This window comes from Suncus etruscus, chromosome 17 (genome assembly GCF_024139225.1).
Source record: "Suncus etruscus isolate mSunEtr1 chromosome 17, mSunEtr1.pri.cur, whole genome shotgun sequence".
Classification (NCBI taxonomy): Eukaryota; Metazoa; Chordata; class Mammalia; order Eulipotyphla; family Soricidae; genus Suncus; species Suncus etruscus.
This window is the reverse complement of record NC_064864.1, coordinates 21,543,250-21,567,478: the sequence shown is the minus strand read 5'-3', so window position 1 is coordinate 21,567,478 and position 24,229 is coordinate 21,543,250. Positions and strand designations below refer to the sequence as shown.

The 24,229-nt window shown below is 53.9% G+C and overlaps 3 protein-coding genes, 1 non-coding gene and 2 pseudogenes across 5 annotated transcripts in view; 3 read left to right on the top strand and 3 right to left on the bottom strand.

The window, feature by feature from the left end:
• Positions 1-754: 754 nt before the first annotated feature.
• FAM246C (family with sequence similarity 246 member C) lies at positions 755-1,612 on the top strand. The gene has a single exon (XM_049764579.1). It carries the CDS (start codon positions 755-757, stop codon positions 1,562-1,564), a length of 810 nt encoding a protein of 269 aa, XP_049620536.1. The 3' UTR covers positions 1,565-1,612.
• A 1,140-nt stretch (positions 1,613-2,752) lies between these two features.
• Positions 2,753-5,275, bottom strand: LOC125995041 (carbonic anhydrase 15-like). The gene is made up of 8 exons (XM_049764578.1): positions 5,209-5,275; positions 4,975-5,010; positions 4,279-4,449; positions 3,846-4,006; positions 3,657-3,749; positions 3,343-3,409; positions 3,066-3,232; positions 2,753-2,983 (listed from the first exon to the last, which is right to left on the bottom strand). The coding sequence occupies exons 1-8, from the start codon at positions 5,273-5,275 to the stop codon at positions 2,753-2,755; spliced, it is 993 nt and encodes a 330-aa protein (XP_049620535.1).
• Positions 5,276-6,551: 1,276 nt separating this feature from the next.
• DGCR2 (DiGeorge syndrome critical region gene 2) overlaps positions 6,552-24,229 on the bottom strand; it is a 63,095-nt gene continuing 45,417 nt past the window's right edge. The window contains exons 4-10 of one of the 2 annotated variants that reach the window (XM_049764615.1): positions 23,415-23,634; positions 19,007-19,083; positions 17,984-18,160; positions 14,280-14,483; positions 10,226-10,378; positions 9,507-9,743; positions 6,552-8,667 (exon numbers count right to left, since the gene is read on the bottom strand). In XM_049764615.1, the coding sequence (XP_049620572.1) occupies positions 8,411-8,667; positions 9,507-9,743; positions 10,226-10,378; positions 14,280-14,483; positions 17,984-18,160; positions 19,007-19,083; positions 23,415-23,634 (1,325 nt within the window). In that variant the 3' untranslated portion in view covers positions 6,552-8,410. The remainder of the gene's footprint in view (positions 8,668-9,506; positions 9,744-10,225; positions 10,379-14,279; positions 14,484-17,983; positions 18,161-19,006; positions 19,084-23,414; positions 23,635-24,229) is intronic. The other variant, XM_049764616.1, reaches the window with a different exon arrangement.
• On the bottom strand, positions 16,224-16,327 carry LOC125995405 (U6 spliceosomal RNA). The gene has a single exon (XR_007490940.1). It is a non-coding gene; the product is annotated as a U6 spliceosomal RNA (small nuclear RNA).
• On the top strand, positions 20,091-20,183 carry LOC125995652 (uncharacterized; annotated as a pseudogene).
• Positions 20,303-20,457, top strand: LOC125995651 (uncharacterized; annotated as a pseudogene).

The following is a 24,229-nucleotide window of genomic DNA, read 5'->3' as shown; positions in this document are numbered from 1 at the left end:
GTGGACAGTGATCAAAGACTCATTTTTTTTTTGGGTGGAGTGACACTCAGAGGTTACTCCTGGCTAAGTGTTCAGAAATTGCTCCTGGCTTGGGGGACCATATTGGATGCAAGGGGATCGAACTGCTGTCTGTCCTAGGTTAGCATGTGCAAGGCAGATATCCTACCGCTTGCGCCACCTCTCCAGCCCTATACAGAAGCCCAACTTAATGCCATTGTGAAGGTGCTGACAGTGGGCCCTGAGTTCCCTGAGGGACTGGGAGTAGTCATAAAGAAGGGGTCTTGCAAAAGTGGAGTGGACCTCCCAGGCAATGACGGGTGTATTCCAGCTGGGAGAGACTGCCTGTGTGCCAAGACTGGGGTTTACTAGAGTGGGGACTGGAGGTGATTCATGAGGACACACTGGTGGGAGGATTCCCCCCTTCCCTGCCATGGATTCCTGCAGGTGTCCGTCGTGTAAGGGTCTTAATGCCATGGAAGGCGGTCCTGGCCAGCGAGGAACCTCTGGGGTTCCTAGATTGCCTAGTCCCAGCTTGCAATGATCCCACACATCTGGAGGGCATGCAAGTGTGGCTTTTGAGTTTCTGCACCTAATGGCCTCGACCCAAGATCTGCTCAGAGCTCATCCACCATCCACTAGTGACTAGTCCCAAGCACCCACCGAACTGGGTCGACTTGGCCCCCCCAAGGGTGCCCATCCAGTCCCCAACCTATCCCTGCAACGGCTTCCCCGGGTCCCAGGTCGGGCCTCGTGCATGCCCTGGAGGCCTGGGTCGTTCCCACGGCGCGTCTCCAGGGCCCCCGTAGTCGCTAGGTTGCGGGCGGAGGCCCGGCAGGTGTGCGGGGCGGTGGCAGTGGCCGTGGAACGGATGGCGGCGGAACCGGGGCGCTCGTGGCTGCAGGCGCGGGGCGCATACGGGGCGAGCGAGGCCCTGCGGCGCGCTGCGGGTCGTCGGCGGGACCCTGGGCCGCAATCTAACGGTCCAGGCCCGGAGGAAACGCGCGCCCCGGGCCGCCTGGCTCGCTTGCGGGGCCAACTGCGCGCAGAGGCGGCGGCCCGTGGCGAGCCCCCCAAGCTGCTGCGGGTGGTGGAGCGCGCGGGGCAGGGCCCGGCGGAGCGCACGGAGCCTCGCAGCCGCGACTCGGTGTGCTCGGTGTGCGGGGAGCCCCGCGGCGGGGCCACCTACCCGGCGGGCGTGCTGGAGGTGAGCGAGCGGCGGCTGCAGGAAGGGTTGCTGGCCGTGCGCAACGAGCTGAGCGCGGGGCTGGAGGCGTTGCGCGCGGAGCTGCGGGCCGAGCTGGACGCCCTGCGCGCTCTGCTGCCCTCGCCAACCCCTGCCCGCCGCGAGCCCCGCGCTGCCGGTCCGCGCCCCGCAGCCCGCGGCCCCGCTCTGCTCAAGGCTCTGGGCACCGTGAATGCGCTGGCGACCACCGTGCAGAAGTCCACGGACGAAGGCCCCGACGACGGAGCCGCCTCCCGGGTTCCCGCGAGGAAGAACTTCAAGAAGACGCCTGTGCCACCCGGGGTGCCAGCTTCTCAGGGCCCTCAGGGCGGTGGGGATTGAATGCGGTGGGTGGCAAGATGATCTGGGGGGGGGTACTTGCAGAAGGATCCCTCCCACGCAATCTGGAAGCCCCAGGAGAAGACAGACGCAAGAGGGGCGCAGACATGGTCCTTGGGGGGCCCTGGACTGAATCTTGCAAGCGCGTGTGGGTTGGGGGGTGTAGGACAGATGAGCCCCTTTGGGCCTAGAGCTGGTTAAGTGTGTGAATCAGGGTCAGTTGATTCGCAGCTGCTAGATCCAACTGCTTCCAGGGGAGGGTGGCAGGATTTTCTTCTAGGGTTTTTTTTTTGGGGGAGAAGACCCGGCCTCCAAGAACTGGGTTGGAAATTTATGCAAACAGCCCAGCACAGAGGTGCATGGAGCACATGGCCACTTGAGACAGCCACACACCGTACCAGTGGGCACAGCTTCACTTTGATGGATTCTCTATGCCAGTCGCCCCTGCTGCCAGGAACACACTGCCAGGACACAGAGCCTCAAGCCAGGATATGCTGGACTCACTCGGCTGTGGCTATAACCAAGGACACTTACCTCAAGGACAAAGGCACCTGTACCCAGTGTCTCTTTAGAAAGTGTCACCGTTCACAAGTTTACTTCCCAGGGCAGGTGGTGTCTGTTTCTACCTTCCACCCCCTGGTCCCCACTTCTGTTTGCAATGTCTGTCCATATGGCCTTGGGAGAAAATTAGCTGTAGTCTCGTTTTAATTCTGCAGGCTCCTGACCCTTAGCCACTTGGTTTTTAAATAAAATGTGTCACCTTTTAGGTTAATTTGTTTATTTATTTATTTATTTTTGAGCTGCACAGTGGTGATTAAGGCTTACTCCTGGCTCTGTGCTCAGGGATCTTTCTTGTGGTTCAGGGGGACTCATAAGAGTTGCCAGAAATGGAACCCAGTTTTGGCACATGTAGGCAGCATCTTATTCGTTGGACTATCTCTCCAGCTCACCATTGGGTAGGATAATGGCATTTCTAAGACCTTCTAGCTTGTCTCTTCCCTCTGACCTAGGAACTCTGACAAGTACGTAGAAACCTTGGGAGGGGATCAACTGGAACTACTGCGGTGGTGAGGCAGAGGAGGACTCAGGTAGAGGAGGACACCCCATAATATAGGCAGACAGAGCCAGGTAGGATGCATCCACTCCGCCCCCAACCAAGGTCACTCCATACAGTATATTGTGGATATGAGTTCAGTCTGGACCCCAGAAGCCTTGCCACAGCCCCAGGCTGAGTCCCAGGCCCAGCAAAACTCTGCACAGGAAGGCCCGAGCAGGGGCAGGACTGGGGACAGCTGCTAGGATGGAAGCGCCTGGAGAGGCCAAGACCCTGCGCCCTTCTAGGGGCTGCTGCGGGCGGAAGTTTTCTGTGAACCTTAAAGGACCTTGGGGGCCGGCCAGGGCCACACTCTGGAACTGGGCCACCTGAGGGTGGGAGCAAAGGTGGGTCATGAGAGAGATCGGACAGAGGGAGGGAGAGGTGTGGTCCAGGAAGGGCAGCTCCCACCTGTTGGTGCCCAATGGGCACTGGGTCTTCAAGCACGGTCCAGAGCACTGAGGGTTGGCAACTGGGTGTGGTCAGGGAGCCTAAGTAGCGATAGTAACGTGTGCGGTGCGAGACACTGGGCAGCAGCGAGACCAGTGGGAAGGTGGACGCTAGATCCACAGTAGCCCCTGTGCGGAGGGGACAGAATTACACCTGGGCCTGCCCCATTCCCATGCCTAGGAGTCCCTGATCCAGCTATGTTGGATCTCCCTGTTGGTCCCTCTCTGCGGCTCCTCACCAGGCTCAGACACGTTCTTCAGCTGGGACACCAGAGCCGAGAAGTTGGCATTGTTTGAATCCTGCTCCTGGGGAGGCAGCAGTGAGGGAGAAGGATGTGGGGTGGGATGGGCAGTCTAAGCTAGGTGCTCAGCGAGGGGAAGTAGAGTCATGCTGGGATAGTCATGGCAGCTCTCAGACCTGTGGCTTCCAGAGAACCTTTAAATCCTCCAAGTCCTATTGGTCCCTCTACATGTTCCCAGCCACAGGCTAACCTTTTCCTCCCACAATCCCTCATGGACCCCTTTCCAGGAGAAGGGGTGGGGGGGCCCTTACCGCCAACAGCACTGCCAACACTGCCAGCCCACTGTGGTGACCCAGGGCCTCCCCCAGGCTCTGGTACTTCGTGTTCACATGCACCATGTGCATCTGAGAAGACAGACCAAAGCAGGGTCTTGCCATGTTCCCTGTGCTCCCCTGGCATGCCCATTGGGTATCTGGCCACCCCCACCTTGCCCAGCCCACCTCCATGGAATGGCGCTGCCCGTCCAGGCTGTGCTCTGAGCCTGCGTGCCCGGGGCGCCCCCAGTGGAAATGCAGCTGCAGAGCGCGATAGGCCGGTCCGGGCAACCCAGCGCCCCTCATCTCCAAGCGGCTCTGTGGGCTCACTTCCAGGTGGATCAGCACTGAGGGTGGGAAGAACATAGCACCCTCTCTCCTGGCCCACTCATGGTCCCTTCACAGCTGTGGCTTTCTGCTGGGGCCTCTGCAACCACCCATGATGTGGGTTGCAGACCCCCCCTGTGGCAGGTGGGTGGGTGGGAGGTGCACATCCTGCTTGTGGGAGGCTGCCTTCCTGCAGCTGGGGTCCCCACTATGTGCTCAAGGGGTAGCCTGGAATTGGGCAGTGGGGACTCTCTAGCCCTGCCTATTGGGGGCTCCTGGCCCTGTTACTGACCTGTGTGGCCGTCATTCTCCAGGGTCCAGCGGCCTGGAGGTGCTGAATCATAACCCTGGAAAACTAGGTGCCCGAGGCTGGGGTCCCGCTGCACCAGGTGAAGGTCAATATTGATGGGGGATTGCTGTGGGCCCCCGCAGGCAGGGGCCATCTCCTTCCAGTGGGTGGGACCTGAGGGCAACAGGTCCTGGAGTGCATGGAGGCAACTAGGGGTGCAGAGAAAGGGGGGTTCTCCCCACCCCCAGAGAAGCACCTGGTCCTTGTATGCTCCTCCTGCTGTCCCCACATGGTTCCCCCCCCCCACCTGCTGGCTTGGCTGGCCAGTTTTGGAAACACAACACAGGCAGGAGCTCCCCAGTCTCAGCCACGTGGACACATGGTCACCTGCTGGCCAACCGCCCCCAAGGAGGATGGCAAGGACTCTGGAGACATGGTGACATGCCTGCCTGGATCCTGGAGCACCTGCTCACACTGGTCCTCCTGAGACTCGCAGCCAGGGACACAGCAGTGGCAGAGGGAGTCACAAGCAGGGTACTGGTGCCTCACTACTGCCCGACAGGCAGCTGTGGCATCTTCCAGAGGGCGTTCACACCCCCCTCTGGTCATGCCAGACCAGGCACGGGAAGAATCCCAAACATGCTGACTCCCCACTGCCTCGTGACCCTCCCATTGTCCCTCATGCCCCTCCATTCTCACCACACTTTGGATCCTGGGAGTCATAGCACCAGGTACCTATGGATGGAGGGGGCAAGGCTGAGCGAGAGCCACAGAGCTCCGTCCTGGTTCCATCCCAGCCAGGGGCCGGGGAACAGTGCGAAGGTCACACACCTGTCCTCATAACCCACTGCCCCTTCCTCCCAAACGATAGCGAGCAGAGAGCAGCTAAGCCAGGCAGGGCAGAGGCTATCGAGTGGCAGACCCAGCACTCACCCTTGGAGTCCGCGTACGCCACCAGTGGCCCCGTGAGGAGGGTGAGTGCCAATCCCGCACTCCACATGCTGCGGCCTCAGCCAGCTCCAGCCGACTGGCAAGTGGCAGAAGCTAGTGGGGCAAGGGAGCCAGCGAGGGTGCTGAACTTTTATTGGCCGGCCTACATCCTATGGGCTTCCAGACTGGCCACCTGCAGAGGGCCGAGGGGGAGGCACCCAGGAAGGGCAGGACTGGCTGAGTGCCAGCAGCAATCACAGCATTTCCCCGAGCTAAATGCTTCCCGAGGATTTTCTCCATTAGTCATCAGGTGGGTGGTGTGTGTAGGGAAATCGGGTGTAACTGTGCTCATTTGAGAGGAAATGGAAACTGGAGGGCCCAACTCACTGCCAATGCCATTCTTGAGGATGGAACAGGCATCACTGAGACAGTGGGACTGGACTTGGGGGAGCCTCTGATGCCTGCCTGGGAGCCCCAAGATCACAGTTCCCTTGCTACCAGCACGCTCCATGTTATAGCCCAAAATTGGGGCAGACGGGACCTCCACACCTGTGCTAGGGCAGCAATTTCAGCTTGAGCCTGTTCTCCTAGGAAGTGGGCTCTAGTGGCCATCACCAAGCATGCCTAGGAGAGGTGCTGGCTTCTGGAAAGCTGAGGTGAGTGCCCTTGGAGTGGCAAAAAGTTGGGGCTCTGTCCATGGTGCTGATGGTACTCAGAGGCTCCAAGGCCAACATGACTTCTTGGCCAGAAAGTGAGAGGCTACAGCTGGATAGTACAGTGGGTAGGACATTTGCCTTGCACATGGTCAACCAGGTTTCGATCTCTGACATCCCATTCACCCCCAAGACTGCTAGGAGTGATTTCTGAGCACAGAGCCAGGTAACCCTTTCAGTTAGATGTGGTCCCCAAATAAGAAAACACTCGTGGCCAGAGAGATAGCACAGTGTTAGGGCTTTTGCCTTCTGTGCAGCTGACCCGGGTTCAATCCCTGGCATCTCATATGGTCCCCTGAGCCTGCCAGGAGCGATTTCTGAGTGCAGAGCCAGGAGTAAACCCTGAGTGCCACCAGGTGTGGCCCAAAACCCAAAACAAATACCCAAACCAACATCCCCTCGTTCCCACCCTTTCTGAGCTGAAGCCCTGCCCAGCAGCCCAGCAAATGTGGGGTTCAGGGCCAAGTTGTGTTCCCAAGGAGTGTGGGTAGGAACTGACGGGTCCACTGCAAAGAAGGGGAAGAGGGTCCCAGAGCATCCAAAGGGCCCACACACCTCCATTGAGCCATGCCTGCCTGTATCCTATCTCACTATGTAAGGCTTGCCCCAGCCTAGGTCACACCAAAGACCAAGTATACTGTCCAGAACAGATTTATTTGGCATTTGGATGAAACGGTTCTCACAGCATCTTAAGAATTAGTGTCAACACAATCAGAAATAAACCCCAAACTAAAAACCCTTTAAGTGAAAGGAAAACAGAACAGAAAGAACAGGCATGAGACAATGTAGTGTTTGCTCTCGCCCACTCGGGTGGGGCTGGGCTCCAGTGTTCCTGCAGTCCCATCTCTCACAGGAGCCTGGGCAGGCGGGCCAGACTTGGAGTGTTATCACCTCACGAGGAGGCAAGGAAGGTGAGGATGTGGCCAGGTTCCAGCACTTGCCCATGGCAGGAATGGCAACAGGCCCCGCCTTCAGCCCTGTGCTAGTGCCTCTCACAAGCCTCACTGGTCCCACCGGTCCTTGGGTCCGCAGAATTTCTCCATCTCACGCACCCGCCAACTGCTTTGCTCTGTAAACAAAGTTCTGGGCTGGGACCCTCTGGGGCTCCAGGAAGCACTCAAGGCCCTCCTGCACCCACCAGCTGTGGTCACTGACCCAGGACTGCCTCAGTCCCTATGTGTCCTTGTCACATCTGCAATCACCGTGTGGTGGCTACATGTCCAGGGACACCATCCTCAAAACAGTGTCAGTTCCATGGGCACGGGCAGTGCTGGTCCGTTTGGCACACAGTGCCCGGCAACAGACCACAACCGCACAGGGAACTGAGATCTGCTGCTGAAGTCCGGTACCAGAGCCCTTGGAAGTCATTCCTGCAAGTTGGCAAATGGGGCTAGGGGCCGCAGAGGGGCCTGTGTTGTGGGTGAAGGGTGCAAGCACAGAAGCCACCCTCCATGGTGCCTACAACCTAAGACAGTGGGTCCCAGTGCCTATGTTCCTATGTATCATCACCATTGGCAAACACTTGGGACGGACACACACACGCACGCACACGCACACACACACACACACAAAGATGCAGACATTCAACGTAGAAAAGATATGGATGTGCTGAAAATCGCACAGAACCCGCTTCATCTCCAAACCTCAGAAGCGCTCAGAGCCCTGCGTGCTGAGAAAGTCCCACAGCCTGGGGAGGGCGATGGGGGTCCTCAGGCAAAAGGTCCCCCCGTTCCCACGCTGCTGAGGACCAGGAGGTGGCACATGGCTGTGGGTATGCAAGTGGCCTTTCAGGGTTGGACAGGGCCTGGGATGTGGCCCTCCCTATAAAGAAACAACCCTTATGGCACAGATAAGGTGGGGGGAAGACAGGACAGGCCCAGGGGCGATTGAGCAGGAGGCAGGTTCCAGGGCCTCAGAGGGCAGCAGGCAGGAGCAGGCCGGACACTGCAGTACAGCCTCCGTGGAGCCATGCACAGCAATGCCAAGGAGGGAAGTGACAGGCTGACAGGCTGGGCACGGGCAGGTTCCTGGCACAGCACCAGGCCTAAGTGCCCGGGTAGAAGATAACAGTTTACTGCTCCCTTTCCAAGCTGCCCTTCTCAGGGACAGAGGCAGCAGAGGGCAGACCAGCTCCCAATCCAGATGGGGTCACCCCCAAGAGCAGTCGAGTGAGCAGATGTTACTGCCCAAGGCAATACTGACAGGCCCCCAGAGGCTACCCCCTTTCTGTGCCATGGCTTGCCTGACCCAGGCTCAGGGTTTGGCCATGGGCTCCTCGAGACGGCAAGCTGGCCCTGTCTGGCTCACAGCACCTTCTTGTTCCCAGTTCTGAGAGGGTGGACAAACTATCGTTCCTCGGCCGCTGGAGAAAGAAAAGGACAGTGACCCGAAGCTGCGTGTGGTTCCGAAGTCATGGGGGGACGGGGAACCGGCCAGGACGCGCTGGCTGCACCACGCACGGCTGCTGGATCCAGGCTCCTTGGACGCGTCCCTTACACCACGGTATTGAGGGGGTTGTGGCTGTGGTTGTGGCGGCCGCCAGGGAACGCCTCTGTGGCCGAGGCGCTCCCGCTCGGGGTGGGGTCGGGGGGCACGAGGAGGGCACTGCTGCTGTCCACCGAGTCCTCCAGCTCTGTAAGTGATGGCCCCGGGGGCAGGGGCTGCTCCAGGCCCTGGGGTGCGGCTCCTTCCCCGCTGCTGTCTCCTGCAGGGGGTGCCCCAACCTCAGCTGGCTCGAAGGCATCGTCATCTGTAGGAGGCAGAGGATCAGAAGAGGGAAGCTCGGCCTGCAGCAAGTGCACAGACACTCCGCACTCTTCTACACAAATTTACAGACTCCTACACATTCATCATTACACACACACACACAAATATTCTTCCCCCACCCACAGCACCAACCCAACAAGAGGGTGGAGATGGACCCCTCTCAGAATAGGGGTGCTGGGGCCGGAGCAAACAGCACAGCGGTGGGGCGTTTGCCTTGCATGCAGCTGACACATTCCATTCCTGGCATCCCAGGAATCCTCTGAGCCTGCCAGGAGCAATTTCTGAGCGAAGAGGCAGGAATAACCCTTGGGCACTGCCAGGTATGACCCAGAAACAGAAAAACAAAAAACAACAGAATGGGAGTGCTTAGAAGACAGAAAGGGCAGAGCTGGGCTGAGCATTGGTTACACCAGTTGCTGTGTGGAATCTGGGATTGAGTCCTGGCTGCCAGCTCACATCAGTGTCTCCACCAGGGTGCAGGGACCCAGGCCCCTTGCCCTCGCCTTGGGGAGTGTCCACTACCTGCCCCCAGCAAAACTCCACTGTAGGATGCTTATTCTCTCTCAGGCTAGAACACTTGAGCTGGGGAACAGGGCCAGATCCCAGCCTCTCCTTCTTTCCTGGGTCTACTGGAGGGGCATGTGGCCCAGTGAAGTGGAACAGGAACCCCTGCACTGTCTCCCCAGGGGCTACCGGCCAGTGTCTGAGCTTCAGAGGCGGTGAGGACAGAGGGCCCAGTGGCAACATGCAGCAGGAGTAGCTCCAAAGCTACCACCGTGTCATGGGCCATGACCCTGGTCCATAGGTTCTGGCTCTGCCCACCTGCAGGGTCGTAGAACACGCTGTCAGGGTTGATGGAGGCCTCATAGGGCGGTGGGGGATCATCAGGCTGACCAAGATCAGGGTACTTGTAGGCGGTGTAGGGAGGTGGCGGGTCATGGAAGTGGAAAGTGCCACCTTCGCCATCATCGGAGAGGTGGAGCGGTGTGAGGCCTGTGCCAAATCCATCTGGCCCGTAGTCGAAGCCGGGAATCCTGCGGCCCAGGTTGAAGTGGTGCACTGCGGGACCGAAAGGGAGAATCGGGCAGGCAGGTCACTGAGCGCAATTCTGAGCAGCCTTCCCAGGACGTGTGTGGGGGTGGGGTGGGGTGGGGAGGATGTTGGAGCAGCAGACCTGTTCCCTCAACCTTCCTGCCATCTGGATTAGATGCCCACACTTGGGCTGGCAGTCCCGGGGGTCCCTACCAAACTCGAAGATAGGACCTACTTCTAGCTCCGCTGAGAAATGGACCATGGCAAGAGGCGCCTGTGGAAGTTCCCTAAGGGCCACCAGTGCCTACTGTTCCTTTGCTGGTAGATGCTCATGGCAGGTGGTCACAGAGGGCCCCAGGCAGGGGACAGGGCAGTATCACCAGGTGCATAAGGGTGGCCCTCCCCAAACATGCTCAGGTGCAGCAAGGGGATCCAACACCACGCACAGTCTGCCCATCTCTGCCTCCATGCATCCCCCTGGGGAGAGCCCACACCAAAGGGCCACTCACGGTTTGCTCCGATCAAGGACTCCAGGCGCTCACGGCGCCTCTGGCGAAGCCTGTGGACCATGAAGAGGAGCAGGGACAGGATGAGGAAGGAGGAGATGCAGCTGACGATAAGTCGCATCCCGCTGGCCATGGAGTCAAAGAGACTGTTGCCATCTGTCACAGAAGGGAACCGCCACCATGAGAAAAGCTCTGGGGACTGCAGGGGCCACGTACCACCCACCACCTGGGACGGAGGGAAGAAAAGGGGAAGGGCGGCCAGACACACTCAAACTCTCACAGTCCCACTCACACGCATTCTCACACACACAGTTACAGTCAAATTCTCAGCAAGTCACACACGCATTTGCATATTATTACACATGTTCTCATACACACACACACACACACACACACACACACACACGAGGGTGGGCAGCTGGTGTGTGGCTTCTGCTGATAGCTGCAGTCTGCCTGCACCTAAATGCTCAGGGCAGAGGAAAGAGGGTTATCAAGAAAACCCTGACGGAACTGTAGGGGGAAGAGTTGCTCCACTTTCCTGCCACTTTGACTTGACCCTACTAGCAGGTGGTTGTTGTGGGACTGTGAAGAGCAGGAGACACTCCACCTACTCCCCTAGACGAGGCACCATGGCTCAAGCGACACTGTCCAAGCATCGCATTCCAGATGTGTCCCCCAAGCCGCCCTGGACAGCACACAGGCAGGTGATGAACTCATGAAATTGGCTGGTGCCTGAGTGACCCCAAAGCTGTCTTTACTGCTGACAGCTCCCATCCTGTCCCAAGAGAACATTCTGTCCGGTCCTGGGAGGTGCCCCGGCTAGGGCTGTGACAGGGCTGTTAATTGGCGGCCAGCTCAGCGATGGGGGCAGCGAGAGAGGCAGCCCCTCAGTGACTCATTTGTAATCAGTTCTAAAATAAGCCCAAAGAGCGGTCAAGGTCACGGAACATCCTGCTGTGCTGCAGGATGAGATGAAGTATCTCCCAGACTCAGTAGGAGCCAGAGGCCAGCCAGGGGTGCCTGGGACCTTGAACAGCTGCGTGCGAGTGCACTGGTTTATACCAACAGGACTCTCTTTCGTCTGCTCATCTCCACCTGACAGAGGGGAGTCCCTGCTTAGATAAATACCACTGACTGGAAGCACCATGAGGATGTGGCCCCTGTCTGAGGCTCCCAGGTACCTTCCCAGCCTGTGCCTGACAACCTGGTGACAGGGAACCTGCTTCCAGGCTGAGGGTCCCAAACTGCTGAAGGAAGAAGGGAAGGCAAAGGCCCTGGGTGGTGATGCCTGCCTTGACTTAGCTATGACAGAAGTCTGGGCTCTACCACCTCAGCTGCTAGTGGTTTGGGATAGTCCTAAGGGAGGAGCTTCTTTTCAGGTTCCATCTGATGGCCAAGCACCATAAGGCTTTTACCCATTTTTTTTCTTTTAAATTTTATTTATTGATCGATCGGTTGATTGATTGGTTTCTGGGCCACACCCGGTGGTGCTCAGGGTTTACTATTGGCTCTGTGCTCAGAAGTCATCTCTGGCATGCTGGGGGACCATATAGGATGCTGGGAATCAAACTGGATTCCTTCCAGGTTGGCCGAATGAAAGGCAAATGCCCTACCGCTTATGCCACTGCTTGGGCCCCCTTTGCCTATTTTTCAATAGGGAAGGTTGTTTTTTATTACTTAGGCTTTATTTCGTCAAAATTTTAGGCCATTTTTTTTATCTTTTGTGGATCAAACTTCTGAGGTTGAGGTTGAGGTTGGGGCTAGAGATAGTACAGCGGGTAGGAGGCTTATTTTGCACATGGCTAACTTGGTTCAATCCCCAGCATCCTATTATGGTTCCTTAGGTTTGCACTGCTGGCTGTGGCCCCCAAACTGAAAGAAAAAAAAAAAAACAAAAAAAAAAAACGACAACAAAAACCTGATGCTGATCTTGAATGGTCCACCTCAGTATCACAAAGGTTTTCTCCTTTCTTTTAAGGGATTCTTTTGTAAGGTTACACAGGAAGAATGGGGGATGGGGATACATCTTCATTTATTTTTTTTATTATCATTTTATTTTTGGGCCACACCCAGTTATGCTCAGGGGTTACTCCTGGCTCTATACTCAGAAATGGCTCCTGGCTTGGGGACCATATGGGACGTTAGGGGATCGAACCGTAGTCCATCCTACGTCAATTGCGTGCAAGGTAAATGCCCTATCTCTGTGCCATTGCTCAGGACCCTCTTTGTTTATTTTTTTAATTTTTAGAAAAACTTTATTCTACATGTAATATATTAATGAGCTATGTTTATTTATTAAATTATAAAGACTGCCTCAGGACAGTTTATCTCTAATGCAATTATTATTAATGCAATGTTTATTTTTTAAGGACATATGTGTTCTTTTCTTTTCGACTTTTGGGCCATCCCTGGTGGTGGTCAGGAGTTACCATATTTTTCGTACCATAAAATGCACTTGCTCCCCAAAAAGATGGAGTGAATGCCACCTGGAGCTGAAGCCTAAGTATTTAAAAAACTGTTTTGTGAGGGGCCAGAGAGCACGGAGGTAAGGTGTTTGCCTTGCATGCAGAAGGTCAGTGGTTCGAATCCTAGCATCCCATATGGTCCCCCAAGCCTGCCAGGAGCGATTTCTGAGCCTAGCGCCAGGAGTAACCGCTGAGCAAAAAAAACCCAAAAGCCTCCAAAACAAAAACTGTTTTGTGGGGCTGGAGAGATAGCATGGAGGTAAGGCATTTGCCTTGCATGCAGAAGGTTGGTGGTTCGAATCCTGGCATCCCATATGGTCCCCCGAGCTTGCCAGGAGTGATTTCTGAGCATAGAGCCAGGAGTAACCAGTGAGCACTGCCGGGTATGATGCAAAAACCAGAAGAAAAAAAAAAACTGTGATTTTTATTTTTATTTTTTTACTTTCTGATGTAAAACAAAAAGTTAGGTAAATGTGTTTAACCAGCTGTAGATCAGCATATTGTAAATATTCTTTGGCCTCGCAGGCTGGTTGTTCCCAGCCACCGTCTCCTGACACTTTGCACCATTTGCTCTAGAATACTATTTTTGTTTTCCTCGTCTAAAAACTATGTTCGTCTTATGGTCAGGTGCATCTTATAGAGCAAAAAATATGGTAGTTCTGGCTCTGCACTCAGGGATCACGCCTGGCGGGTGAGTTCAGGGTGGACCATGTGGGATGCCAGGGATTAAACCCGGGTTGTTCATGTGCAAGGCAAGCACCCTACATGCTGTACTATCACTCTGATTGCTTAGGGACTGTTCTGGGGTCAAAAATTAAAAGAAAAAAAGGGCTGAAGAGATAGCACAGCAGTAGGGTGTTTGCCTTGCACACAACCTATCCAGGACAGTTGGTGGTTTGAACCTCGGCATCCCAAGCCGCCACCACCAAAAAAAATGAAAAGAGAACTACTTTGGGTATCTTTTGTCTTTCCATATAAATTTTAGTTTATCAATATCTGAAAGAAAAAGAAAAGACTGCTGGAATTCTGGTCAGGACTGAATAAAATTTGTAGATAAAAATGGTAAGAATTGACCTCCTTGTGATAATGGGAGTCGTGGGCAGCGGAAGATAGGCCCCCCAGAGACCCTGCCCTGTAGCCATTCATGTGCCACCTTTGTGGTGATGGGATTGTGTCAGGCGGGGTGTGTACGTGTTTAGTAACTGATGCTTAACCTTTATTTAAAGATTCTAACATCTAGTAATGACTGACCACAGGAAGCAATGCACACAGGCCCTGCCCTGCACCTCCTCCTGGGGCAGCAGGGCCATGGCTGAGAGTCTAGCTTTGGTTCTTAAAAGACAAAGAGAGAAGATAGGACATCACAACTGATGGCTAGTTGGGGACAAAGAAAAAGCAGAGGCACACTCCTTGGTCGGTGACACTGACACCCAGGAACTGCACAGGTCAGTGTAATGGTGGCAACTAGCAGAAGCTGGGCCACATGTTAAGATGAACATGGGTCACTGAGGCCACAAGAGCCTTCAGGCCAGCTGTCAGGTGTCGGGGTGCCTCTGAGGGAGTGGGAGAAGATGTAGGGGCACTGCCCTTACCTGGGTCCAAGCACATGAACTTGCAGCACTCCTTGGGGTCCTTGCGGTACTGCTGGCAGCCCTGTGGCCGCTCACACAGGGCGGCGACACACATCTCAGGTTCCCCACCGTGGCATGTGCAGCTCAGGCAGGGGTCGTCGCCTTTGGGGGTGAAGTAGAACCCTTCATCCACCACGTTGTCCTTGATGTCGACACATGTCTGACCTGCGGTGAACAGATATGAGCAGAGATATGTGTCACTCACAGAAGGGGCCCCGACTTCCCACCAGGCGGGGACATGGCTGCAGACACAGCTGCCTGAGACTGTGATTGCTCAGTTGCTCAGACTGGTGGAACTGGGCCTAGATTCCAGGCGGCGGGCGGGAGAGAGCACCTCATCCCAAAGAGCTTGTAAGAAGTGCTAGCTCTGAATTGTGGCGTATGTGATTGAGTTGTCAAACATAGTGACCACCTTAAAATCAGAACATGTCTCAAGTGAGTGTGCCAAGGAGCTGCTGACTGAGCATGAGGAGATGGTTGTTACTGCGTAGGCACGCAGTGAGTGAGCTCTCTGCAAACAACCTGGGGCTGGCGGGTCAGGGGTAACCAGGGCCATGGACGCAGGGACTGGAACATCCCCAGGACAGAGTGGGGGCGGGATGAGGTTGCAAAGGGAGGCAGTCTCAGTGACAGACTAGTGAGCCACAGAGACGAGTCTGCCTGTCTCTAAGTGTGGTCAGTCGCAATATCCAGATATCATGGCCCCTGAGTTTTAGCTCTCTTCAAATCTATGAAACTCATGGGGATAGGAAGCTGCAGGGCAAGTGGCAGATGCTAAGTCAATCCTGTGAGGAAAAGCGGAAGGACAATGAAGAGAAACCAACGCCCACAGAGAGGCTGGGCACCACCAAGTCTCTGACATATAAAGTGGGAGTAGAATAAAATAACTGAAGGAAGAAAAGCTGAATGTTTCCCGAACTCACTAAAAAATATTAAAACAAGCACATTGAGGAAGCTTGACCAACTCTGATGAGGGTCACAGACACATGACAGTAAAGACTGTAGCATTAAATAATTAACGATGGGGCTGGATGGAAGTGGATGCCATCCCAGGCCACGTGGCTCCGCAACCCCCAGGGTGGAGTTACAAAGACAGTGAACAAACAAGCAGAGACTTTATCAGAAGGAGCCCCTGGGGGACTGATGGCTGATTTCCTAGCAGAAAGGAAACACCACCAGTCAGTGAGAAACAGAATCAAAGTGCTCAAAGAAACTTCTAGCCAGTAATTCTGCAATACACAAAGTAATCTCTGAAAAAACGAGGGAGGTAGAGAGGGAGAAAGACAGCCACAAAGGGTTAGGGAGATAGTGCAGTGGGTAGGGAAGAACAATTGCCTTACATGACCTGGGTTCAATCCCTGGCATACTATGTGGTGCCTCGAGTATTATCAGGAGTAATTTCTGGGCATCAGCAACTGTGGCCCCAAAATCAAACCAAACCAAACCATTGAACTGTGGCCCCCGGTGGCCAAGGAACCCAGTATGCCCTCAGGGCCCCTGAGATCGTCTTGAGCAGCTAAAATAGAGTAATGATCTATTTTCAAGGTCCAGAGCAAGTACACCTTTGCATATAGCCAACCCAGGTCAGATCCTCAGCATCCCATATTGGCCCCCTGATCACTACCAGAAGTAATTCCTGAGTGCAGAGTCAGGAGTAAGCCCTGAGCATTGTTGGGTGTGACACTCCATCCCAAAATTATTTATTTATTTACTTATTTTGGTTTTGGGGCCACACCCAGAGATGCTCAGGGGTTACTCCTGGCTGTCTGCTCAGAAATAGCTCCTGGCAGGCACGGGGGACCAATGGAACACCGGGATGCGAACCAACCACCTTTGGTCCTGGATCAGCTGCTTGCAAGGCAAACGCTGCTGTGCTATCTCTCTGGGCCCTATTTATTTATTTTTTAAAATAAGGAATGCTTCACGAATTTGCGTGTCACCCTTGTGCAGGGGCCATGCTAATCTCAGTATTGTTCCAATTTTAGTATATGTGCTGCTGAAGCGAGCACATCTCAAATTTATTTTCAAGGAAAAAGGAGATGAAGGAAAACAATGAAGGGCTGGCAGATGTGGCTGAGTGGTAGAGGAATCTTCAAGCACTGAACCAAGAATAGCCTCTGAGCACTGTCAGGTAAGACTTAAACACTAAAACCAAAGACATACTACCACCACCAAAACTCTCCAAATCATGACCATTAATTCCTGTCTCACAGTTACCGCTTATCAGCTCATCGGCCCACTCCACAAACTCACACTATTCTCATAAGAGATGAAAGCCGGGGCCCGGAGAGATAGCACAGCGGCGAGATAGCACAGTGGCGTTTGCCTTGCAAGCAGCCAATCCAGGACCAAAGGTGGTTGGTTCGAATCCCGGTGTCCCATATGGTCCCCCTTGCCTGCTAGGAGCTATTTCTGAGCAGACAGCCAGGAGTAACCCCTGAGCACCGCCGGGTGTGGCCCAAAAACCAAAAACCAAAAAAAAAAAAAAAGACATGAAAGCCAAGTCACAAAAATTTGTGGGAGCACCAGTCTTCAGGCTGAAAACTATTGAGGTGCCCTTGTGAAGTGGCGGGGCAAGTCCTAGCCCTGCCAAAACCCAACAGCCTACAGTGTTGACAAGCCAGTGGCCCAACTACCCTGCTTCATCACTAATCTCTGCAGAGATATCAAATGGCAAAAACTCCAGTTATGGGGCCGGAGAGATAGCATGAAGGTAAGGCGTTTGCCTTTCATGCAGGAGGTCATTGGTTCGAATCCCGGCGCCCCATATGGTCCCCCGTGCCTGCCAGGAGCAATTTCTGAGCCTGGAGCCAGGAATAACCCCTGAGCACTGCCGGGTGTGACCCAAAAACCACAAAAAAAAACAAAAAAACAAAACTCCAGTTATGGGGCTGGAAACTTTGGGATCTTCTACGAGTGGGGCTAGGTAGTCTCTCTGCCCCTCTGTACTTCTAGAAGCCTTGGAAGCCACAGACACATTCCCCAGCTGCCACCATGTCAGCTCATGGCACATTTCAACAGCCACTGGGGGGGCCTGGAGTGTCTAAGGCAACACCCTAGTTGTGATACTAGACTACAATTAAGATCAATCTCTTTTAGAGCCAGGATCAATCAGTAGAGAAGGGTATGACAGTGCACAGGTGCTGAGACTCACCACCCACCCTGCCTGTACTGAAAGCAACCCCCACAGTCCTCTTCAGGAAGAACAGCGTTCTGGGAGGGAGCTGTGATACCCAAGACAGAGTGGGGAAAGCATCCTTGAGAGCACAAAGTGTCTTGGAGGGACCCAGGGGAGCAAGGGGAGGTGACTCAGGAAGCCAGAGATGCTGATTCTGCAGGTTGGAATGACTTTCAAATCGTCTCCCACCAGCACTGAGGCTGCGGGCAGGCCAGTACTCCTGTCCTGGGAGTGAGGGCACAGAATGCCTATCACCGCCCACATCACAGCTCTCAGCCCAGACACCTGCCCTCCCCACAAGGCAACTGTGCTCTGAAGCAGATGTGAGCCCGGCCAAGGGGCGCTGCTGTACCATCAGGTGGGGGCCCCTTTGGAGCCAAAGCCAAGGCCCACCCCAAGTCTCTGCCGGCTAGTTCGAAAGTGAGAAAGCCACGTGCCACGGGGGGTCCCCGTCCTGCCCAAGAGGAGGTGTGCAACAGCGACTTACTTCTTTTGCACAGGAATGAAGATTTCTCGTAGCAGTTCTCGGCGTGCCAGCTGTGCAGGTCGTGGTGGCGGAGCGTGGGGAAGTGGAAGCACTGGAGCTGGGCGCAGAGCATGCTGTCGCTCTCCGACTTGGCCGAAGCGAAGACGGGGTTGGGGGGCAGGAATGCGTCTGAGGAACCTGTGCCGTGAGCCAAGGGGAGATGTCACCGCACAGGATGCCAGTGCAAGTGCTGGGTGCCCGGCAAAGATCAGGAGGACTGTGAAACCCTCTCCACTGGACCATCAAGTCTGTGGGTGGCTGAGCAGCTGTCATGGCCTCTGACAGTCTCCATAGAGGCAGAGGCTCCTAAGTCTCAGGGCAGCTGGCAAGCAACCCAGACCATAAAGCCAATGTGCAGTGTACTTGGCTGGAGATACAGAGGAAGAGGTCGAGGGATGGTCTCCTTGATAACAGGGTATCATGGCGGGGGACACATGCCTGGGACCGATTCCCAGCATCACATGGTCCCCCCGAACACCAGCAGACAGTCCTGAAGGGCCTGAGTACTACCACAACCTTGGGTCCGACCTCTGAACCTCTGCTGGGACACATCACTTCTCCCAGTGATGAGGTGGGCCTGGACTTCTCAGCCAGCTGTGAGTGCACTAAGAATGTGCACACGTACAGACTGAAGAAGTGTAAACATGTGCCAAGAATGCATACACATATATCCCATGCTCACCCAACTACACCAGCACACAACTCACACATGTCTGCAGAGCAGGAGGGATGGAAGGCCCATCTCTGAAGGATCTCAACTTAAAACTTAACAAGTTGGGGCCGGAGCGATAGCACAGTGGTAGGGCATTGGCCTTGCACAGAGACAGACAGTGGTTCAAATCCCGGCATCCCATATAGTCCCCGAGCTTGCCAAGAGTGACTTCTGAGCGCAGAGTCAGGAGGAACCCGAGCGCCGCTGGGTATGACTCAAAAACCAAATAAATAAATAAAACTTAGCAAATCTTCCAAAGATCAGAGGCTTACCTTTGAATGCTACCTCCCAGCGACCCTCTAAGGATTGGTTCCGGCCGGTGATGACATACTGATAGCCAACCCACAACCTGCAGGAAGGCAGAAACACAAAGTTCAACATGTAGAAGGGTCAGGGATGTGTGCGTTTGTGTGTTTGTATGTGGGTGAATGTGTGCGCATATATGAGAATGGCCAATGGACTGCAAATACTAAACTTCCAAAGCATTGATTTTTGTTTTGTTTGTTTTTGGACCACAGCCAGCAATACTCAGAGGGACCAAAGCATTAATTAAAAAAGAAAAAATTGGGGCCGGAGAGATGGCATGAAGGTGGGGTGTTCGCCTTTCGTGCCGAAGAACGGTGGTTCGAATCCCGGCATCCCATATGGTCCCCGAGTCTGCCAGGAGCGATTTCTGAGTGTAGAGCCAAGAGTAACCTCTGAGCACTGCCGGGTGTGACCCAAAAACAAACAAACACATTTATGTTCTCATTTTTCTATGGATATAAGTAAATCTATATTTAAAAATACCAAAAAGAGGGGCCGGGCGGTGGCGCTAAAGGTAAGGTGCCTGCCTTGCCAGCGCTGCCTTGGACGGACCGCGGTTCGATCCCCCGGTGTCCCATATGGTCCCCCAAGCCAGGAGCAACTTCTGAGCACATAGCCAGGAGTAACCCCTGAGCGTTACCGGGTGTGGCCCAAAAACCAAAAAAAAAAAAAAAAAAAAAAAAAAAAAATACCAAAAAGATAGTGTATACTCATATATATATATATACATACACACACACACAGACACACACATATAAGTATACACTAACGATAGAACCCAGAGGGTGTCTGAGCCCAGCCACTGAACTCTCAGTACTGTTGCCAGGTTGCTTCCAGGCCTTGACTCTGTCCTTTGTGCTGTGGGATGCCTTTGCTGCCTGTACTCATGCTCCTTTCGCCCTGTCTAGAGTACAGGCCAGTATGGGATGGGGAGGAAGGACACTTGGGATATTGGTGATGGGAAATGTTGCACTGGTGAAGGGTATATATATATATATGTATATATATGTATATATATAAATCAAAAAAAAAGAGAGAGAGAGAAGATAAGGCCTCCCAATGCTTACCACAGGCTGTGTTCTTTACACTGACTGTATAGAAAGAGGAGGTACAGGGGCTGGCGAGGTGGTGCTAGAGGTAAGGTGTCTGCCTTGCAAGCGCTAGCCAAGGATCAGGACCATGGTTCGATCCCCCCCACCCCACCCCGGCGTCCCATATGGTCCCCCCAAGCCAGGGGCAATTTCTGAGCATTTAGCCAGGAGTAACCCCTGAGCATCAAATGGGTGTGGCCCGAAAAACCAAAAAAAAAAAAAAAAAAAAGAAGAAAAAAAGAAAGAGGAGGTACAGTAAATGCTCCCCATATATACCTCAAACTAGGCCCTTTGCCTGGTCTGTATTGTGAATGGGGGGGACAAAAAAAAAAAAGAAAAACAAAAACAAACAAAAAAAATTGGGGGGGCTGGAGAGAGAGCACAGCAGTAGGGCATTTGCCTTGTAAGCAGCCGATTTAGGATGGACGGTGGTTCGAATCCCGGTGGGTCCCCTTAGCCTGCCAGGAGTGATTTCTGAACACAGAGCCAGGAGTAACTCTGATCGCCACCAGGTGTGATCCAAAAACAAAAACAAACAAAATTTGGGGCAGACCATACCCTGCAGTGTTCTAGCCTTGTGCCTGACTCTTCAGTCAGGAATCACTCTTGGTAAGGTTCAAGGCAATGTATGGGGTGCTGGGGATTGAATCTAGATCAGCCATTTGCATGGCAAATGCCTAAACCCCATGTACTGTTACTCCAACCTAATGTTTTTTTTTGTTTTGTTTTTTAGGCTACACCCAGCGGCACTCAGGTTATTCCTGGCTCTGTGCTCAGAAATTGCTCCTGACAGGCTCAGGAGACCATATGGATGCCAGGAATTGAATCCAGGTCCATCCTGGATTGGCCGAGTGGAAGGCAAATGCCCTACCACTGTACTCTCTCTCCAGCCCCCCAATCTAATGCTTTTAAGAAAACCATAATAGAGCTGAAGCAATGGCAAATGGGTAGGGAACTTGCCTTGCTGAACTAGTTTAATCCTTGGCACTATATATGGTCCCCCAGACATGCTAGGAGTGATCCCTGAATATAGAACACTATTGGCTGTGGACCCAAAAACAAATTTCTAAAGATGCAATAAATATAATATACAAGCAATATAAAGATGTTCTGAGTAATAGCACAGGCCTTGGAAGAGACTAACCGGGTTTGATCCCCAGCATCCCATATGGTCCCCTGAGCCTGCCAGGAGTGATTTCTGAGTGTGGAGATAGGAGTAACCCCTGAACATCACTAGATGTGGCAACAAAAAGAAAGAAAGAACGAAAGAAAGAAAGAAAGAAAGAAAGAAAGAAAGAGAGAGAGAGAGAGAGAGAGAGAGAGAAAGAAGTATAAAGATATTATGTATAGTGATAAAATATTCCATTAAAATGCATCTAAGTTCCAAACAAAAATGCAGTCAGGAAACTGTCATTGGCCAAGTTCTGCTCAGACTTTCAGGAAATGGACCCTGGAAGGCTCCTGCCATTTAAACAGGGCTGAGCTGTTTCCGGTGCCATTCACGTCTGTGGACACAGATGTGAGGGCTAAATAGCCCCTGTATGCACGTAAAGGGGTGCAGCCGAGCAAGGCCTCCTGCTGGGGGAGCAAGTGCCCCAGGCCTGGAGTGTGCTCCTGAGTCTAAGCGCACACGTCACAGCACTGAGGGGGCCGCAGACCTGGCTGATTGCCACGACCACCTGCTGAGTGAGTTCACCCCCACCACCAGCTCTCCAACCATCCCAGGAGCTGCCCGACAGCCAGGCCACTGCAGGAACCCTGGCATTGTGCCACACTGCCCCCTTGGCACATGCCCACTGGGAGGGGACAGGACATGCCCCCCTGGCTGGGTTGTGCCCGTCACCTCTCCATGGACCCACAAGCACCATGTGATCGGGCAGTTGCTTCTCTCTGCAGCTACAGGAGACAAGCTTGCATGAACTTCGGAGTCCCATCTGCAGCGCCAAATCTAATTCAGAGGCCCTCCACCATTTGTGGGCCACATGTGACATAGGGCACATGGTAGGGGGACCTCAGCTGTTCCTCTCCTGGGAGCTGGGATGGGGATGGGCAGCACAGCACAACAAGCCCCCAATACTGGGGCTGGGAAATGCACTCTTCCTTTTCCAGACTGCTAAGCTAGGGCACCAGCCAGACCTGAGACAGAACTTGGGTGCTCTGGCTTGCATGCTTACAGGCGCCTGCACCCCTCAGGAGGAACCTCTCATGCCAGCCAACACAGCAGCACAGCCTTTGCTCCCAGCAACCTCTGGGGGTATGACACCCCTTTCACCACTCATAGGTGCACCGGAATTCAGAGATCAGAACTTAGGAAGTTCCTGTTCCTGCCTCTCCAAAGGGTCCTGGGTCCATCTCTGTGTCCCCTGCCCGAAAACTCAGGTGATGGGGAGGAGCTAAGAAATGCGTGCTTCGGGGTCGAAGAGATAGAATGGAGGTAAGTCGTTTCATGCAGAAGGTCATCGGATCAAATCCCGGCGTCCCATATGGTCCCCTGTGCCTGCCAGGAGTGATTTCTGAGCATGGAGACAGAAGTAACCCCTGAGCGCTACCGGGTGTGACCCAAAATCCACAAAAAAAAAAAAAAAAAAAAAAAAAAAAAAAAGCCTTGCATGCAGGAGGATGGTGGTTCAAATCCTGGCATCCCATATGGTTCCCCAGGCCTACCAGGAGCGATTTCTGAGCGTAGAGCCAGGAGTAACCCCTGAGCGCTGCCGGGTATGACCCAAACACCACCAAAAAAAAAAAAGCGTGTTTAGGTGGATGTGAGTTTGGCAGAGATTTGTGTAAATCTAGATAGCTTGTCCCTAAGTTGCAGCCATAACCGGTGAGAGCTGACAGGACAGCCTTCTTTTATTTTTCTTTTTAAGGAAGAGGAGGAAGAGGAATAGGAGGAGGAGGAGGAACGGGAGGAGGGTCAAGTCAAGGTCGGGGCTAAGTTGATCACAGGCAGGGGCATGTGAAATGCAGCACAGTCTCCACCTGACCATTTCTTTTTTTTGGGGGGGGGGCCCCACACCCGGCGGTGCTCAGGGGTTACTCCTGGCTGTCTGCTCAGAAATAGCTCCTGGCAGGCACGGGGGACCATATGGGACACCGGGATTCGAACCAACCACCTTTGGTGCTGCATCGGCTGCTTGCAAGGCAAATGCCGCTGTGCTATCTCTCCGGGCCCCAGGACAGCCTTCTATGGCTGCTTGGGAGCCAAATGATGTCACAAACACATGGTGTCTGGTGGAACAGGGTGACGATGGGTACGACCGCCAGGCCTCGGGTCAGCACTCACTTGTGCTGGTCCTGCCAGGCAAAGCTCCGCTCCGGCTGCTCCCACTCCTGGGCCAGGACGAAGCGCAGCTCCTGGTCCGTGGAGAAGGTGGCCAAGGAGCCGTTGACTCGCTGGCAGGTCTGTGCTGCGTCCCAGTAGTTCTCACCGCTCTGGTAGACCCTGTAGCAGCTTGCTGTGCCCTCGTAGTGGTGCCACCCCGTCGGGCATTTCCCTAGGAAACATGAAGCACAGAAGGGGAACCGTCCCCCAAATTAGGACCCTGGTCCCAAAAGCAGTCAGACATGTGCTCTACCAGGGAAAACATTGTTCGGAAATACTGAAATGGAGAGGCTGAGACTGGCAGGGACAGGCCTGTTTCTCAGACTGGGCTATGTGAATTTCCTAGGGGTCCCTCCTACACAGAAGCTGCCATCGTGGCTTGAAGACAGTCAGAAATTGGAGGCTTCCCTGCCTTCAATTCCCCCTGCAGCAAGTATCCATAAAATAAATTTTATTCTTGGAATTGGATTAATAATATAGTGAAGATAGCATTTGTTTTGCATGTGGCCAGAACAGTTAAATTCCTGGCATACATACCTTATAGTCCTCTATAAGGAGTGAATCCTGAGTGCAGAGCCAGGAGTCAGCCCTGAGTAGTATACAGAGTGTGACCAAATCCCACTCCCCCAAATAAAGGACAAACTAAAAGATAGTCTCTTTTCATGGGGTCCATACCCGGCAGTGCTCAGGGATTACTCCTGGCTCTGTGCTCAAAAATCGCTCCTGGCAGACTTGGGGGAACATATGGGATGCTGGGGATCAAACCCAGGTGGGCC